This window comes from Brachionichthys hirsutus, chromosome 1 (genome assembly GCF_040956055.1).
Source record: "Brachionichthys hirsutus isolate HB-005 chromosome 1, CSIRO-AGI_Bhir_v1, whole genome shotgun sequence".
In the NCBI taxonomy this organism is placed as follows: Eukaryota; Metazoa; Chordata; class Actinopteri; order Lophiiformes; family Brachionichthyidae; genus Brachionichthys; species Brachionichthys hirsutus.
The window spans coordinates 510964-528181 of NC_090897.1; the positions used below are offsets into that span (position 1 = coordinate 510964).

At 56.8% G+C, this 17218-nt stretch overlaps 1 protein-coding gene across 1 annotated transcript in view; it reads left to right on the top strand.

The window, feature by feature from the left end:
• The first annotated feature begins 1843 nt into the window (after positions 1-1843).
• Positions 1844-17218, top strand: part of LOC137895017 (protein kinase C-binding protein NELL1-like) — a 22369-nt gene continuing 6994 nt past the window's right edge. The window contains exons 1-7 of the mRNA XM_068740498.1: positions 1844-1892; positions 2464-2592; positions 10068-10218; positions 11582-11752; positions 16338-16434; positions 16878-16950; positions 17196-17218. Of these exons, the coding sequence (XP_068596599.1) occupies positions 1844-1892; positions 2464-2592; positions 10068-10218; positions 11582-11752; positions 16338-16434; positions 16878-16950; positions 17196-17218 (693 nt within the window). The remainder of the gene's footprint in view (positions 1893-2463; positions 2593-10067; positions 10219-11581; positions 11753-16337; positions 16435-16877; positions 16951-17195) is intronic.

Genomic DNA, 17218 nt, shown 5'->3' on the forward strand with positions numbered 1-17218 from the left:
TGTGTGTGTGTCTGTGTCTGTCTGTGTGTGAGTCTGTGTGTGTGTGTGTTGTGTGTGTGTTGTGTGTGTGTGTGTGTGTGTGTTGGCTGTCTGTCTGTGTGTGTGTCTGTGTGTGTGTGTGTGTGATTCTGTGTGTGTGTGTGTGTGTGTGTGTGTGTGTGTGTGTGTGTCTGTCTGTCTGTTGTCTGTGTGTGTGTCTGTGTGTGTGTCTGTGTGTGTGTGTCTGTGTGTGTGTGTGTGTGTGTCTGTCTGTCTGTGTGTGTGTGTGTGTGTGTCTGTGTGTGTGTGTGTGTGTGTGTCTGTGTGTGCGTCTTCCCCGTGGTCCCTCCCAGCCCGTGACCTCTTGCCGTGGCGCTGACCCGACGCCGTCGGTCAGCAGCAGCTGGATCATTCAAGCATGTTGTTTACGTTCCTCTGCAGATTTACAGCTGTAGCTAAATGTAGCTAATGCTACATGAGCTAATGCTACATGGAGCTAATGCTAACAGCGGCTGCTCATGGCTTGTGGTTTCCTGCTGACATTCATTTCCAGTATTTTGCTGGTTTCGGCTGAAGACCCGTTTATTTGGTGATTTCTCTGTCGCCCGTTTGGTGTCGCCATAGCAACACAATCACACACGGAGCAGGCGGTAAATGTCCGTGGCTTTGAGGGCTCTGACATTTCAGGCTTACAGACTTAATCAGCGACGGCGTTCAGCCGCCGGGGCAGATGGAATCAGCGCGCTGTCAATCATCTGGTTCTGGTTCTGGTTCTGGTTTTGGCTCTGGTTCTGGTTCTGGTTCTGGCTCTGGCTCTGGTTTTGGCTCTGGTTTTGGCTCTGGTTTTGGCTCTGGTTCTGTTTTGGCTCTGGTTCTGGTTGTGGTTCTGGCTCTGGTTCAGGTTCTGGCTCTGGTTCTGGTTGTGGCTCTGGCTCTGGTTGTGGCTCTGGTTTTTGGTTCTGGTTCAGGTTCTGGCTCGCAGGGCGTGTCTTACAAGCCGGGGAAAAATACCTGAGATCATGACCTGAAGCTAAATGATCCACTGATGATGTCACATGATCCCGCCCACTGCCTCTCCTAACGCTGTTCAGAGGGAGGAGTCAGAGTGGGAGGGGTTAAAGGGGAGGTGGTTCCGTGTCCTCATCGCTACTGGTTCTCTGAGCAGCAGCGTTCACGCCTCTCAGCTGCTGTTTTAGGTCATGTGATGTCACGTCGTCCAATCACACGCCACCCTCCACCTGGAGGAAGTGCTGTTATAGCGCCACCGTCCGCCGCCACCGGTTTTCAACCTTCCTCCCTTTGAGAGTTTGGGTCAGCGACCCAAACAGGAAGCCCCAAACAGGAAGCCCCAAACAGGAAGTAGGGGATGCTGAGTGATGGTCCCCAATGAGGAGGAGGAGGAGAGGTCGATGGAAGCAGTGATGAAGGGCAGTGTGTTGAACACCCCCCCCCCCCCCCCCCCCCGCGTGGAGGCGGAGCTTCGGTAAACAGTCCCACATCCCAAAACTTTCCTCAGAAACGCGTTTTATCACATCCAAAAACTGTAAGTTGGTATAGTCCGGCCGGGGGGGGGGGAGGGGAGGGCTTAGAGGTCCACGGTCGAGGATAATCTCAGATTATCGTCCCGGGTCCGGTTTAAGAAGCGTCGTCCGGTTTAAATGCCGCTTCCCGCCGCCGGCGGCGCGCGTTCAAACACCGCAAACGGACGCGCGCGTTCAGCACGGGAACCCCTCCCCCCTCCCCCTGAGCCGTGGACCGTTCCGTCACATCCAGCCGAGGTGCGCGCTGCTCACCGCGCCAGACGGACCTGAGCGGGGCAGCGTGCACACGCAGCGTGGATTCCGTGCACGAACCGCAAACACAAATGGACGTGTACGTGGCTTTGCTTCCGCTTTTCTTCTTCACCAGACCAGGTCAGTGCGCGCCTCGTGTCACGCGCTTCTCTTCACCTGTACGCGCCACAGTTTGCACCGTGCGCGGGCTCGTGGGGTTTCACAGCGGGTCGGAACCGCAGCGGTACCTTCTGATCAGCTGCAGTTTGGGATGGATCAGGTGCGCGCCGTGCACGTGAAGAACACAGGTGCGATCTGCGGTGCGTTGTCATGGCAGCGCACGCGCACGTTTCACTGCGTGTAACAGTTCGCGGGTCTTAGTCCGTGTTTTAGTGGAACTGATTATTGGACGCGTCTGTTCTCAGGTGAGAACCTTCCCACCTGGTAGGTTCTCACCTGAGGGTTCCCACCTGAGGGTTCCCACCTGAGGGTTCCCACCTGAGGGTTCCCACCTGAGGGTTCCCACCTGGTGGGTTCCCACCTGGTGGGTTCCCACCTGAGGGTTCCCACCTGAGGGTTCCACCTGAGGACCTGGTGGGTTCTCACCTGAGGGTTCCCACCTGAGGGTTCCCACCTGGTGGGTTCTCACCTGAGGGTTCCCACCTGGCCGCGACCCCGCAGCTTCCACGTCTCACCTTCGTCTCTTCCTCAGCTTCGGCTTTCGGATCAGATCCAGACGAGCAGATCGATATCATCGATGAACTCGACCGGGAAAACGCCACGAACGGAATTACCCCGGTGGGGGGGCTCCACAACGGCAGCAAAGCCTTCCTGTTCCGAGGTAACGCACACACACACACACGCCTACACTCACGCACACGCACACACACACGCACACACACGCACACACACACACACCTACACTCACACACACACACACACGCACACTCACACTCACACACACACACACGCACACACTCACACACACGCCTACACACACACTCACGCACACGCACACACACACGCACACACACGCACACACACACACACACACACGCACACTCACACTCACACACACACACACGCACACACTCACACACGCACACACACACACACACACACACGCACACTCCTACTCAAAGCCTCGCGGGTCGTGTGGGAGGAGGCAGGCGGCTCGTCCAATAGGAAGCCCGGACCTGGTTCTGGAGGGGGTCGTGGCGCCGACCTACTGACCTGCTGACCTGCTGACCTTGTGGCGGCGTTGAAGAAGAGATTCCGGGGGGGGGATCATCAGGGAGTATTGATCAGCTGACTGAGGGAATGAAAGGCAATGATTGGATGCTAATCTGACTCCGATGACATCACAGCTAACGTTTATCTGGTCGTTGTTCTAATCATCGATTAAAGGTGAAGATGTTCTCGGGTCAGTCTCCTCCTCCTCCTCCTCCTCCTCTTCCTCCTCCGGGCTGAGTAGGGTCAACAAACCGAGCCCTGATCCATAAACACACTTCCTGTCAGCCTTTAAGGACAATAGTTCTGATCAGCCCGATGGAACCGGCCCGTTCCGGAGGGGGAGCCGTGCTCCTGGTCGACCCGGTGATCGATTAGCGCGTCTGTTTAATCTGTGGGACGGACAGACGGTAAATACGTCTTCAAGAGACACGTCTCTTAGCGGAGACAGGAAGGGGCCGATTGATCGGCTGAGCGGATCGGAACCACGAGAGAGGAGAGGAAAAGACCCGGAACGTCCCATTCACTCTGGACGGGAGAAAGACCTGCCGTCCCCGAGGTCGAGGTGCCGTCCCCGAGGTCGAGGTGCCGTCTCCTGCGGTTCTGGTTCCGAGCTGCTTCGCCACCGCCTGGGAGTTCTGTCGCTCAGCAGGGGGTCCGGCCGGCGCCACCGGGGTGTGTCTAAAATGAAGGCTTTCTTTCATCGTTCTTGGGTTTCTCTCAAGAATCAGAACCAGAATCAGAACCAGAACCAGTTTATTGCCAGTGAGGGTCCACAGACTGGAACGTTTCTCGGTGAAGTCGTGCTACGTCTAACAGTAATGACTAAATACAAAAACATACAAGTACAGACACATCAGCAGCAGCAGGAGTGGATACACAGATGTGTACTAGCAGCAGTAAACTAGCGTCATCACGCAGTACAAATGGAACAGTGCAAGTAGTATTCATGAGTCTTACAGCCGAGGGGAAGAAGCTGTTCTTGGTCCGGATGGACCGTGGAGGGTCAAAGAGTCCGTGTCCAGGCTGAGACGGGTCGGCCGTGATCCGACGTGCGCTGCAGTCTGTGCCCTGGTGGTGGCGCCAGCTGCTGCGTCCAACCTTTCATCTTTGACGCTTCCTGTCCATCGTGGGACGGCGGGAATGGACGGCTGCTTATCGAAGGGACTTTCGTGGCGGGTCATCAAACGTCGGTCTTGATGTCTTTTTAGTGTCCCGGCGGTACCTGCGGGGTAACCATGACGACGGGATGATGAACAAGGCGAGCTGGTGGCTCCGTGTCTCCGTACAGGTTTCCTTTCTTCTGAACATTTCAGCATCCCTCCTCTTTTAGAGAGTCAAAGCGTGCCAGCCGGGTGCGGCCCGGGGGGGTGTTATCACACCGGCGTCAGGCGGCGGCGGGCTGGCGCCGGGCCGGATCGGGCCGGGCCGGGCTGGCGCCGCTCAACAGAGCTGCGTGCTCTCTGAGGGTGGAGATGAGACGAGGATGCAAAGACGAATCAAAGGGCAGAATTTATCTCTGACAGGTGTGAAAGGCAGGAGGCGGTGGGGGGGGGCCTTTGTGTGCCCCCCTTACCTCTGATTACCGTGACGCCTCCACGCGGTCCCTGTGTTGGGGGGGGGGGGGGGCCTTTGTGTGCCCCCCTTACCTCTGGTTACCGTGACGCCTCCACGCGGTCCCCGTGTTGGGGGGGGGGGGCTTTGTGTGCCCCCCTTACCTCTGGTTACCGTGACGCCTCCACGCGGTCCCCGTGTTGGGGGGGTCCTTTGTGTGCCCCCCTTACCTCTGGTTACCGTGACGCCTCCACACGGTCCCCGTGTTGGGGGGGGGCTTTGTGTGCCCCCCTTACCTCTGGTTACCGTGACGCCTCCACGCGGTCCCCGTGTTGGGGGGGGGCCTTTGTGTGCCCCCCTTACCTCTGGTTACCGTGACGCCTCCACGCGGTCCCCGTGTTGGGGGGGTCCTTTGTGTGCCCCCCTTACCTCTGGTTACCGTGACGCCTCCACACGGTCCCCGTGTTGGGGGGGGGCTTTGTGTGCCCCCCTTACCTCTGGTTACCGTGACGCCTCCACACGGTCCCCGTGTTGGGGGGGGGCTTTGTGTGCCCCCCTTACCTCTGGTTACCGTGACGCCTCCACGCGGTCCCCGTGTTGGGGGGGGGCCTTTGTGTGCCCCCCTTACCTCTGGTTACCGTGACGCCTCCACACGGTCCCCGTGCTTCCGTGGCCGTTTCGGGCTCCAGACGGGATGGTGGCGTTCACACCCTCGTCTTCCTCTTCCTCCTGCCGGCGTTCGCAGCAATCAGGAATCCTTTCACGCAGTCTGCTCTCTGATTGGTGTGTCCGTATGAATGTGGGTGTGGTCTACACGTTTTAGAGTTTCTGATTGGATGATGAGGATGTTCTTGCATCCCTCGGTGAAGGTCGGCGGTTGTGTGATCTGATGCGTCCTACTATGGCGACGCCGCGGACTGCTCCCTGCCTCTGATTGGCTGGTTGTGACTTCTTGTAACTCTTCTTCATCTTCACCAAGACGAAAGACGTCTCTGTTCAAACGATTTAAAGAATTGAGAGTTTGGAGACTGAAGAGCAGCAGCAGGAGGAATGCTTGATGCTTGAACCGGTAACGATCGACCACATTGATCCTGCATCAGCTCCCTGATTGGGTGCAGCCGTCAGCGTGTCCTGATCCGGCGTGCAGCGCTGACTCGTAATGCAGCGTTTTCCTTCGGTGAAGCTCCGATCCGACGCTCCGATCCGACGCTCCGATCCGACGCTCCGATCCGACGCTCCGATCCGACGCTCTGATCCGACGCTCTGATCCGACGCTCTGATCCGACGCTCCGATCCGACGCTCCGATCCGACGCTCCGATCCGACGCTCCGATCCGACGCTCCGATCCGACGCTCCGATCCGACGCTCCGATCCGACGCTCTGATCCGACGCTCTGATCCGACGCTCCGATCCGACGCTCTGATCCGACGCTCTGATCCGACGCTCCGATCCGACGCTCTGATCCGTGCCGGTATCTCGACAACCATCTGCCCGCAGAAAGACTTCAGTGACAAAGCTGCTTTAAAACAGTTATCTTCGGTGATGTCATTTCCTGTCTAGATTTAGAGCTAATTTGTGGAATCCTGGGTTCTATTCGGGGGGGGGGGGGGGGGTCGTTTATTTTGCTCCGCTGTTGAGTTGTTGGTGACGGCTGCGATGCTGCGGCGTCGCAGCTTCAGCGCTCAGAAGCAGCAAACAGAAGTCTCCGGTGAAGGATCAAAGGATTCTGGATTTAGAAATAAAGAATGTGAGCGCTGGCTGCGGCACAAGCCGAGCCGTCATCTTGTTTTAGTCGGGGGGGGGGGGGGGGGGGGGGGGGAGGAGCTCGTGGTCTCCCTGACTGCAAGCTTTTTATCTTAAAGTTGTCTCTGAAGGAAGACGGAGAGCTGCAAGCCGCGCTTTGATGGGGACGATGGGCGACCTTTGATTGGGCTCATTGTGACGGGCGACCCTTTGATGCATCGGGAACCTGCTTATTAATAGAAGAGAATAATTGATCAGTTATAATTATGGAGTCAGACGTTCCTCAGGAAAGTTCTCTCTTTTGCTCTTTGCTTTAGAAAGGTCCAGCGGCGTCTCCGTGATGCAGACAGAGCTGAAGACCTCCTGAGGGGGCGGAACCTTCTGGGGGAGGAGCTCGCGATGAAATATTCAAATGAGCGATTATTTAAATTGATTGGATCTCCTCTGGTGAGCTCCGGTGTGGGCGTGACTCGATTGTCCTCCAGGTCTCCGGAGACAGAGACGTGCACGTCCGTCCCCGTCAGCTTTTATGGCTCACGGCGTTTGCATGGGAAGTGTCGTATTACTGTTTCAGGCGCCGTGGCGTGCATACACAGCGGTCCTGAATGAGACCCCCCCCCCCCGGGCGTCTTCCTCCCCATCGCAGGCCGCCAGTCTTCAGTCCTACGAGTCTGGACGCGGGCGGCGCCTGAAATGGGCCGTAACGGTTCTGGGTACCAGACCTCCGTCTGAGTCTGGACTCGCTGCTCCTGAACCGGGTCACTGGAGGCGTGAGTAGACGAGAGTCTGGGGGGTTGAGCCGCTCGGAGAAACGACTCGCTGTGAACGACTCACGGAGTCTGGGCTGAACCAGAACCAGAACCAGAACCGCCTCGGTGGAGGTCATGATGGCATCAAAATGTCTCTCATGTTGCAGCGTCAAACAGAATTAGCATCCAGCCGTCTGCTGTGCCCAGACGAAGCTAGCAGTGAGGCTACGTTAGCGGTAGCATTTAACGTACCGGTAGGGATTAAGGCTAGTAAAGCAGGTTAATGATGGAGCTAGTTAATGCCTGGTCCATCATAAACCAGGGGGGGGGGGGGGCAGCTGGCAGGTCTCGGAGCTCAATTAGCAATGTTAGCTAAGCTAGCACCTGTTTTCCTGCAGCGTTCTTCATCTTGAGACACGCACGCCTCAGGAGTTCCTCTCGTCTCGCGTCTCCGTGTTTGAGAGAATGTAGCGTTTGTCGTGGAGGCGGGGAAACATCTGGAGCGCCGTTCGTTTAAATAATTCATCGTTTCTGACACAATCAGCCGGAGTCACGAGCGACTAATCTGTCGCTGACGCGTGTTGAGGGACACGGAGACGTTGTCCTCGCACGGAGACGTTGTCCTCGCACGGAGACGTTGTCCTCACACGGAGACGTTGTCCTCACACGGAGACGTTGTCCTCACACGGAGACGTTGTCTCACACGGAGTCGTTGTCTCACGCGGAGTCGTTGTCTCACACGGAGTCGTTGTCCCCACACGGAGACGTTGTCTCACACGGAGACGTTGTCCCCACACGGAGTCGTTGTCCCACACGGAGTCGTTGTCCCCACACGGAGACGTTGTCTCACACGGAGTCGTTGTCCCCACACGGAGTCGTGGTCCCCACACGGAGACGTTGTCTCACACGGAGACGTTGTCTCACACGGAGTCGTTGTCTCACACGGAGTCGTTGTCTCACACGGAGTCGTTGTCCCCACACGGAGACGTTGTCTCACACGGAGTTGTTGTCCCCACACGGAGACGTTGTCCCCACACAGAGACGTTGTCTCACACGGAGACGTTGTCTCACACGGAGACGTTGTCCCCACACGGAGTCGTTGTCCCCACACGGAGTTATCGCGGCCTCATCAGGACGCCGTCCTGCTCGGCTGAGCGGACGGCGAGGACGCTCGCGGAGACGAGGAGCTCTCTGCGCTGATGATGATGAGAGGACGAAGGCTGCTTCCTGGTGCTTCTCTGGTGATCGGAGCGCGAGGAGTTAATTAAGCTTGGCTGATTCAGGATGAAAGGGGAGGGGCCTCTGTGGGGCCCCCGGGGGTCCACAGTAGGTGAGGTTTCTTGGATTGAGACGCTCCCAGCAGGGGGCCTGACGGATACGGACCTCAAAGCACTTCCTGAAAGACTTCACATCGCGTGTGTGTGTGTGTGTGTGTGTGTGTGTGTGTGTGTGTGTGTGTGTGTGTGGTTTGAAACGCGCTGTTAAAACCTGCCCACAGCAGAGGAGCATTGTGTGGCTCTGTGGGGGAGCTGATTACGGATAGGAGCACACACGCACGTACACGCACACACACACACACACACACACTGAGATTAGTGCCCACAGCGACTGAGTTTATTTTAATCTGAGCTTTAGAAGCTGGTTTGACGTTCCGGCATGAATTCTACGTTTTTAAACGACGTTCACTTTGTTTAAACGAGAAATGGCAAAAAGGAAAAACGTCAAACCGAACCGTGATGATGGACACTCGAAGCTACCGCTACCGCTAGTTGAAAGTATTGACTTCCTGATTGCGATGCACACGTGCACTTCAGACAGGGAGCGCACGTGTATCCGACTTCATACGACACACGTGGCGTTCAGTTAGTGATGCTACACGGTAAGAGGAAGTAGTTCCACCCGGTAACGTCACACCTTCAAAGCAGCGGCGTAGGCGTGCTGGCTAGCCACGTTAGCACGTTAGCACGTTAGCGCGTTAGCGTCCGTCATCGGAGAGGAATGATTCACCTGTTCTCATGAAGGCCGTTCAATGATTTCACGCTTCATCACACGTGTGCGTTAGCGCTACGCATGCTAATGCTAACGCTAACGCTCTCAGGTGTGCGCCATGCTTCTGCACGCTTGCTCCCTGAGTGACGCGGCTGCATTCGGATGATGATGCTTCTTCCTCCTCCTCCTCCGTCTCCGTAGATCTGTGACTCTTCACCATTAAGGGTTAAATGTTTTCAGTCGGGTTCGCTCCTCGTAACGGGAAGGAAAGCGTGAACCTCATGAAAGTTTCATCTCCTCGCATGCATGAATGTTTCAGGAGCCGAGGAATCCTTCAGAAGTTGGGCGGGGCTTCCTGGGCGCCGCCCGACTTCTTCACGAGCATCAAACGCGCTCCCTCATCCGTTATTTCGTGTGAACTCTGTTCACTTTCGCTTTCAAACCCGTTTCCAACATTTGCTGTCTTCCTATGACGGCTAGCTTCAGTTAGCGCCGCCGCCGCGGACTTGAATGGTTCTGGTCTTTATCTGGGGTTCTGGTTCTGAATAAAAATGTTATTGAATAAAACACCGAGAGTATTTAACGTTTTTTAATTCAAATTCCTGGAAGGCTTTGTGATAATTCTTTCACATTTCCTCCTTTGCTTCCGGAGCTCCTCTTCATCGCCCTCCTCTTCATCAGCGGGCTTCATGTTGGTGACCTGTTGGATTAAGGCCGCTCTAACGTCCTGATCTGCCCCAGGTCCGTTTATCTGGGACTGGCACCAGAACCGGGCCTCCGTGTGGATGATTAGAATATTCATGAATAAATAAATAAAACAAACGATTATTTTGGAAAAGGACCGTCAGCGTTCACCAGATAACTAGTTTATAAACATCTTAAGCTCTGTTGTGCTGCAGTTTGTTTGTTAATAACTCATGAATATTAATGAGCGTGACCCGTCCCGCTGCAGCAGACGTTAACGCCGCGTCGGTGTGTGACACCTGCTCACCTGTGCAGGAGGCGTGGCCGTGCTTCCTCCTGTTTCACGTGTCGTTTCCCCTTCCTTCAGATGCCGGGCGCGCCGTTCACGCTCCGGCGCGCGTCACAGAGAAGGTGCTGCGGCTGTTCAGGGGTCAAAGCGAGTTCACCTTCCTGGCCTCCGTCCAGCAGAAGTCCTCCACGTCCGGAGTCGTCTTCTCCATCCACGAGGCAGAGCACAGGTAAGGTAACACCTGGAATCCTCTTCATCATCGCCCGCGGTGGATCTCGAAATGAGACTCTGAGATGAATTCTCGTCGGGGGGCGTCGACGTTTGCAGAGAGATGAAGATGAGGTGAAGTCAAATCAGGATCGGGATGAGATTGCTCCGCCGGGCGAGGAATCATCAACCGGAATAATGTCCCGCTTCCTGCTGTGAGAGGAAGCGCCACTGTCGGCGCCACCGCGACCACGAGGACGCAGCGGAGCCGTGATGCAGTGGCGTTTGGGTCAGACACCTGGAACACATGCAGCACCTGGAACACCTGGAACATTGTTGCACGGACCAGCGCTCTGCCTCTGAGAACCCGGACAGCAGCGAGTCGTCTTCAGGTGCTTCGGTTTCGGAACCTTTACAAGCCCAAAAGACTCGCGCTTTGCTATCTCACCTGCGTCCAGGTGTGCTGTCGACGTCGGGTAACAGGAAGCGGCGTGTGAGGCTCAGACTCGTGTGTTAGCGGTGGAGTCTTTTGCTTCTTGCGTCTGGCGCCGGGGACGGGGACGGGGACGGGGACGGGGACGGAGCGTTTATTGCTGCTCCACTCGGCCTCATAGACCAAACGGATCCCGTTTCTGCCGAGCCGGCGCTTTCCTGCATCCCGGGAACGCCGTCATCGTCGCCAGTCGGCGGCCGTGATGAACTAACTCAAAGCCTCGTCTCACCGCGGCGCCGATGAGGACGGGCTGCCGGCTGGACAACATGTCCACCTCGTCCTCAGCCTTTCATGTCCGGACAAACTGAACTTTCACAGATTGGTTGTTTTAACTGGCTTTTAGGGACGGAACATCCAGAGTTACCATGGAAACAAGCTTGTCTAAAGTTAGCCGCCCTCCCTTTATTCATGGTTTCTACTGGTCTGCAGCTCAGTGCTGCCTCTTGTGGCCAGAAGCCATGCTTGCACCTTTTCAGGTTCCAGCTGCAGGGAAGCTGAAATGTCAGGACCGGTTGCCCGCGGCTCTCGGGCCGCCGCCGTCTGCAGATGGCCGCTTCTCAATTCGGCGTGGCTGACGAGGGCGGAGTGTGAGCAGCGGTCAAACACGAGGACGGCGGGAAACGGACCAATCACAGCTCTCCTCCCCTCTCTGCTGAGATGGACGCTGTCAGGACGCTAACGTGTCGCCAGCTGGTTGAGTTAGCACGCCGTTCAGGTGGAACCCGATGTGAATGCTGCTCGATTAGCATACGGCTAGCGTAGGTGAAAGCTGAACTTTAAAGAGCGCCCCCTAGATATCCAGATATCTTTTAGTGTTGCTATCGTGGATAGAACCTAAAGCCGCTGAGCTGTTCGTGATCTGACCTTTGACCTCCTCCTCCTTCTACAACAGCTACTTTGAGCTGGAGAGCAGCGGCGTGAGGGAGGAGATCCGCTATCGCTACCGCTTCAAGGGAAAGCCGCGCTCCGAGTCCTTCCCCTACCGCCTCGCCGACGGCGTCTGGCACAAGATCGCCGTCTCCATCAGCGCCTCCCACCTCCTGCTGCACGTCGACTGTAACAGGTAAGGCGTGAGACACCTTGATGCACCGTGCAGCATCTGAGCGCCGTCCCGGCGTGGATGAAAGGCGGTCGGCGGGGGAGAATGACCTCGCTCAGAGCGCGGAGCGAAGGGCCGCCGCTCGATCAATAATCGATCGCAGCTCCGTCACAGCTGATCGATAATGATGGCCTCCAGCTGTGACGGGTTAGAGGCGTGGCTACAGGCGACATACGGCGCCCTGAGGTGCATGTCGAAAACGACGCAACAAAAACAAACTCTGAAGCGAAACTCGTAGATTGATTAGAAACGACTCTTTCTGGTTTGTTTTCGCTCTTTGCTTGATTTGTGATTTGTTCTGGGTGGTGCAGGGGATAGCGCTGTTGCCTGGCAACAAGAAGACTCTGGAGTCTGTCTGTCTGTTCTCCGTGTCTGTGTGGGTTCTCTCCGGTTCTGCGGGTTCCTCCCGTCAATAGAAACGTGAAGGCGAGGCGACTGCAGGCACGAATCTGATTGGACCAGAAACCGACTGCTTGGACGTTGAGATATGCTAATCTGGACTAGCGTGTTGAGAGTTGCTAATCTGGACTAGCGGGTTGAGAGATGCTAATCTGGACTAGCGTGTTGAGAGTTGCTAAACTGGACTAGCGGGTTGAGCGGAGAGATGCTAATCTGGACTAGCGTGTGGAAAGATGCTAATCTGGACTAGCGTGTGGAGAGCTGCTAATCTGGACTAGCGTCTAAACTGCTGCTGCGTTCGCTCGTAGGCCGACGGAAGCCGAGCAGCACGCTGGCTGACTCCGGGAGAACGAGCTCGCCGCTCCTCTGCAGGCCCCGCCCATCATTTGCGTGTCTGCTGGTGCAACGGTTGAATTTAATAGCAATCTCTACTTGAATTAGTGGCAGCGGCCCGACACGCGGGCGGCGCCGCCGCTTTGTTCTGGACCTGATGGCTAATCGTGCTAACGGCGTCGCTGCCGACCAGCAAGCCCCCGAAGGTCGTTGCACGTTCCCAGCGGACCGCTGCAGCCTGCGTGATGCGATGCGAGTAGAATGAAACCAGCGGCTCCTCATTGGCTGCAGCCTTCAGGTGCAGGAACCGGTTCCCCCTTAACCCGTTCAGCGCCAGCCGGGCTCCTGCTTTCTGACCCACATCGTGTTCTATGACGGGCAGCGCCGACCCGGCGAGTCAAAGACTGAAGTCTGTTCCTTCATCAGAAACACAAGTGTGTTCGTAGCGTTCTCAGAGGCCCCTCCCCCCTGGATGGAGCGCTCATAAATCTCCTTTAAGGTTGTCTCGCCGTGGACGTGTTGATTTTGTCCTCTTAAGTCTTCAAGCAGGTCGACGGCTGCTCGAGTGAAGCGGCTGTGAAATCGATCTCCTTCTCAGTCTGGATTGCATCCAGATTATAATCTGGATTATGGATCAAAGGTTTCAGAGCAGCACGTCAGAATAATCACGCTTGGCGTCTGACGCCGGTCCTGGACTCGCTTCAGTCGAGCGTACCGCTGGATGAAATGAAATCCGGCCCCTTTCATTACTCACTTGGCCGGTGGAGCAGGAGGCGGAGCCAGCTCGCCGCCTTAAAGATCTCATCATGATACGACTTGCTTTTGTGCCTTCGCTCATTAAAGGCGGCGACGCTGCGTTTCGTTGCTCGTTTTATTCGTCCTTTTTCCTGAAGCCCTTGGTGAGTGCCCCTCCCCCCACGCTCAGGCAGAAAGCCCCGCCCTCCGTCACGTCTCTCGCCGTGTTTTAAGGCCCTTCATGGCCTCCTTGTGTCTGTTGCTTTGTGTACGGGGTGATGGAGCGTGCCATTACACCGCCTCCCCGCTCTGGGTCGGTCCAACGAGGGGGGGCGGGGCTCGCCGCACCAAGGAGGCCCAGGGGACACGCCTCTCTGTTCTTTCCATAAATACCGTTACACTGGTCGTTTGTTATCGGAAGAGGACGGGGACGGGGGCTTCCCCCAGCGGAGGAGGTGGAGCCTCTACAGACGAGGAGACCGAGGAGACTCCGCCCCCGTCTCTATCCTGGAGGTAGAGGCGGCGCCGCGTCCTGCAGGTGAAGGAATGTGGGTCATTTCATCCATTAGACGTGATCCGCCTGCCGCCTGATCGGGACGTGCTCCGGTTTCACCATCAGCTCCTCAGAGGCTGCTCCGGTTTCACCATCAGCTCCTCACTGGCTGCTCCGGTTTCACCATCAGCTCCTCACTGGCTGCTCCGGTTTCACCATCAGCTCCTCACTGGCTGCTCCGGTTTCACCATCAGCTCCTCAGAGGCTGCTCCGGTTTCACCATCAGCTCCTCACTGGCTGCTCCGGTTTCACCATCAGCTCCTCACTGGCTGCTCCGGTTTCACCATCAGCTCCTCACTGGCTGCTCCGGTTTCACCATCAGCTCCTCACTGGCTGCTCCGGTTTCACCATCAGCTCCTCAGAGGCTGCTCCGGTTTCACCATCAGCTCCTCAGAGGCTGCTCCGGTTTCACCATCAGCTCCTCAGAGGCTGCTCCGGTTTCACCATCAGCTCCTCAGAGGCTGCTCCGGTTTCACCATCAGCTCCTCACTGGCTGCTCCGGTTTCACCATCAGCTCCTCAGAGGCTGCTCCGGTTTCACCATCAGCTCCTCACTGGCTGCTCCGGTTTCACCATCAGCTCCTCAGAGGCTGCTCCGGTTTCACCATCAGCTCCTCACTGGCTGCTCCGGTTTCACCATCAGCTCCTCACTGGCTGCTCCGGTTTCACCATCAGCTCCTCACTGGCTGCTCCGGTTTCACCATCAGCTCCTCACTGGCTGCTCCGGTTTCACCATCAGCTCCTCAGCTCCTGGTTTTGGTTTTCTGGAAGGTGACTGGGACTGGTTTTAACAGGACGGGAGCATTGACTGAACTGGCCGGCGTTCAGGATCCTTTCAGCCGCTGCTGGAGGCGGCGTTCCGCTTGGAGGCGGCGTTCCGCTTGGAGGCGGCGTTCCGTTTGGAGGCGGCGTTCCGTTTGGAGGCGGCGTTCCGCTTGGAGGCGGCGTTCCGTTTGGAGGCGGCGTTCCGTTTGGAGGCGGCGTTCCGCTTGGAGGCGGCGTTCCGTTTGGAGGCGGCGTTCCGCTTGGAGGCGGCGTTCCGTTTGGAGGCGGCGTTCCGCTTGGAGGCGGCGTTCCGCTTGGAGGCGGCGTTCCGCTTGGAGGCGGCGTTCCGTTTGGAGGCGGCGTTCCGTTTGGAGGCGGCGTTCCGCTTGGAGGCGGCGTTCCGTTTGGAGGCGGCGTTCCGTTTGGAGGCGGCGTTCCGCTTGGAGGCGGCGTTCCGTTTGGAGGCGGCGTTCCGCTTGGAGGCGGCGTTCCGTTTGGAGGCGGCGTTCCGCTTGGAGGCGGCGTTCCGCTTGGAGGCGGCGTTCCGCTTGGAGGCGGCGTTCCGTTTGGAGGCGGCGTTCCGCTTGGAGCACTTAAACTCGAGAGAGACTGACGCTGCGGCGCCGCTTCCACGACGGTGAATAAAAGATGAGAACGACGTTCCCGAAGAAGCGCAGCTTGCTTTCTGGAGACGCGTGATGTTCCGGGATCCCTGCAGGCAGAACCGCGTCGCTGGATCTGTGGCTGCATTAAGGCTGCAGAACCAGAACCAGAACCCCTAGAACCCCCTCGTGTGGATCCGGCTAGCCCTTTGGTTTTTGTTTTTACTATCGTTCTCGGAGGTTAAACCGTTCAGATCTTCATTTAAACAGATAATCAGCTTTTAGTGTGATTTGAGATTCAGTTCTTGAATTTAATATTTCATTTGTTACCCATCGTGTGAAGGGCTTAATCTCAAGTAATCTGAGCGCATTTTAAAGGCTCCGCGGCGGATTCAGGTTTAATGAGCGCCGTTAGACTCCGCCCCAGAACATGGAGTGAAGGAGCTCAGGTGAGGAGCTCAGATTTCCAGATCGGCGTTCCTCTCTCCGGCACGGGAAGCGGCCCGTCGTTCCGTGTGGAACGCAGAACGACGGTGAACGTCCTGACACGCCCTGCTTCAGGTCGACGGGCGGGTCGTTGTTTCGGCGTGGAATGCTTCTCCTCATCAGCGGATTAGATTGGATGGTTGGTCCCATTCCGATCCAGGCTCAGACGTGGATGCGGGTTAAGAGGCGGAGCCTGGCTCTGCGGCGCCGCTGTCCTCTCTTCCTGGTTATTGATCCGTCCGTCTCCTCTCCGCAGGCTTCTAGGGATTAATAATCCCATTCCGCTTCGGTTTCATCGTAACGGTGCGCATTAACAATAGAAAGGCCGCAGATGTGGCTTGAACCCAACAGCGTTGCCATGGCTACCGGCCGAGCCCTGCTGCTCTACTGGGCCAACATCAAAACACTCCACTGCGTTCTGCCGGTTCCTCGTTTTCTCCTCGTCCTGAAGGCGGGATCTCTGAAGCCTGACGAATGACGGCATTCGACTTTGTTTTGATGTGGCCTCTGGCACGTTGTCATGGCGATGATTCACTGTAACCCGCAGCCGTGCCCTGGGATGCGCGGGGCGCCGCGCACACGGTCTCCTGGCTCTGTGTTCATTCCAGGACCGGGCTAAATGAGAAAGGTGTTCGTGCCTCATTTGCATAACCAAATAACCTTTGACTTGTTTGCAGGATTTACGAGCGGGTGATCGACCCCCCCCAGATGGAGCTGACCCCGGGCAGCGGAGTGTGGCTGGGTCAGCACAGCCACAAACACGGCCTGTTCAAGGTAGGACGCCACGCGGGGGGGGGGGGGGTTCTGGCCAATAGGAGGGGCCAATGTTCGATAGGAGGGGCCAATGTTCAATAGGAGGAGCCAATGTTCAATGGGAGGAGCCAATATTAAATATTCATTGAACATTTGGATGATATTTTCAGTATTCTTTTATTCTCTGGGTGGACCCCTCCCACAGATACCCCCCCCCCGTGTCTTTGTGTGTTTTAACTTATTGATCGATCAGCAGCCTTTCACTCGCTGCAGTGGGCTGGGAAAGAGATCAATCAATCGATAAATACGGTAAATGTGCTGTCAGTCTGCCTGTCCTTCATCACTGTCATCATCATCCTCATCACACAAGGGAATGAGCTGCTTGGTCTAGTTCTGTAGTTCATTTGTTCAGTCGCTACGGCAACCCATGTGACTCATTTGCCCCCCCCCCCCTGTGTTTCCAGGGCATCATCCAGGACGTGAAGTTGGTGTTTGCCCCCAACGGCTACATCGCCCAGTGTCCCAACCTCAACCGCAGTGAGTATCGCCACGGCGTGAAGCCGGACGCCCCGCCCCCTCCAATCAGACAACGCTTCCGTCACTGCAGTGATCTTCATTTCGCCGTCATTCGGATTCAGCGCAGCCTCCTCAGATGAAGATGGCCGCCGCTGATCAATAATCGCACCATGTGCTTTATTGCCGACGCTAACGCTAACGCTAACCCGAGCGCGGACGCGTGAGGCTCGGCTTCTAAACGCTTCCCTCTTGTCTCCGCCTCCAAGCCTGCCCCACCTGCAGCGACTTC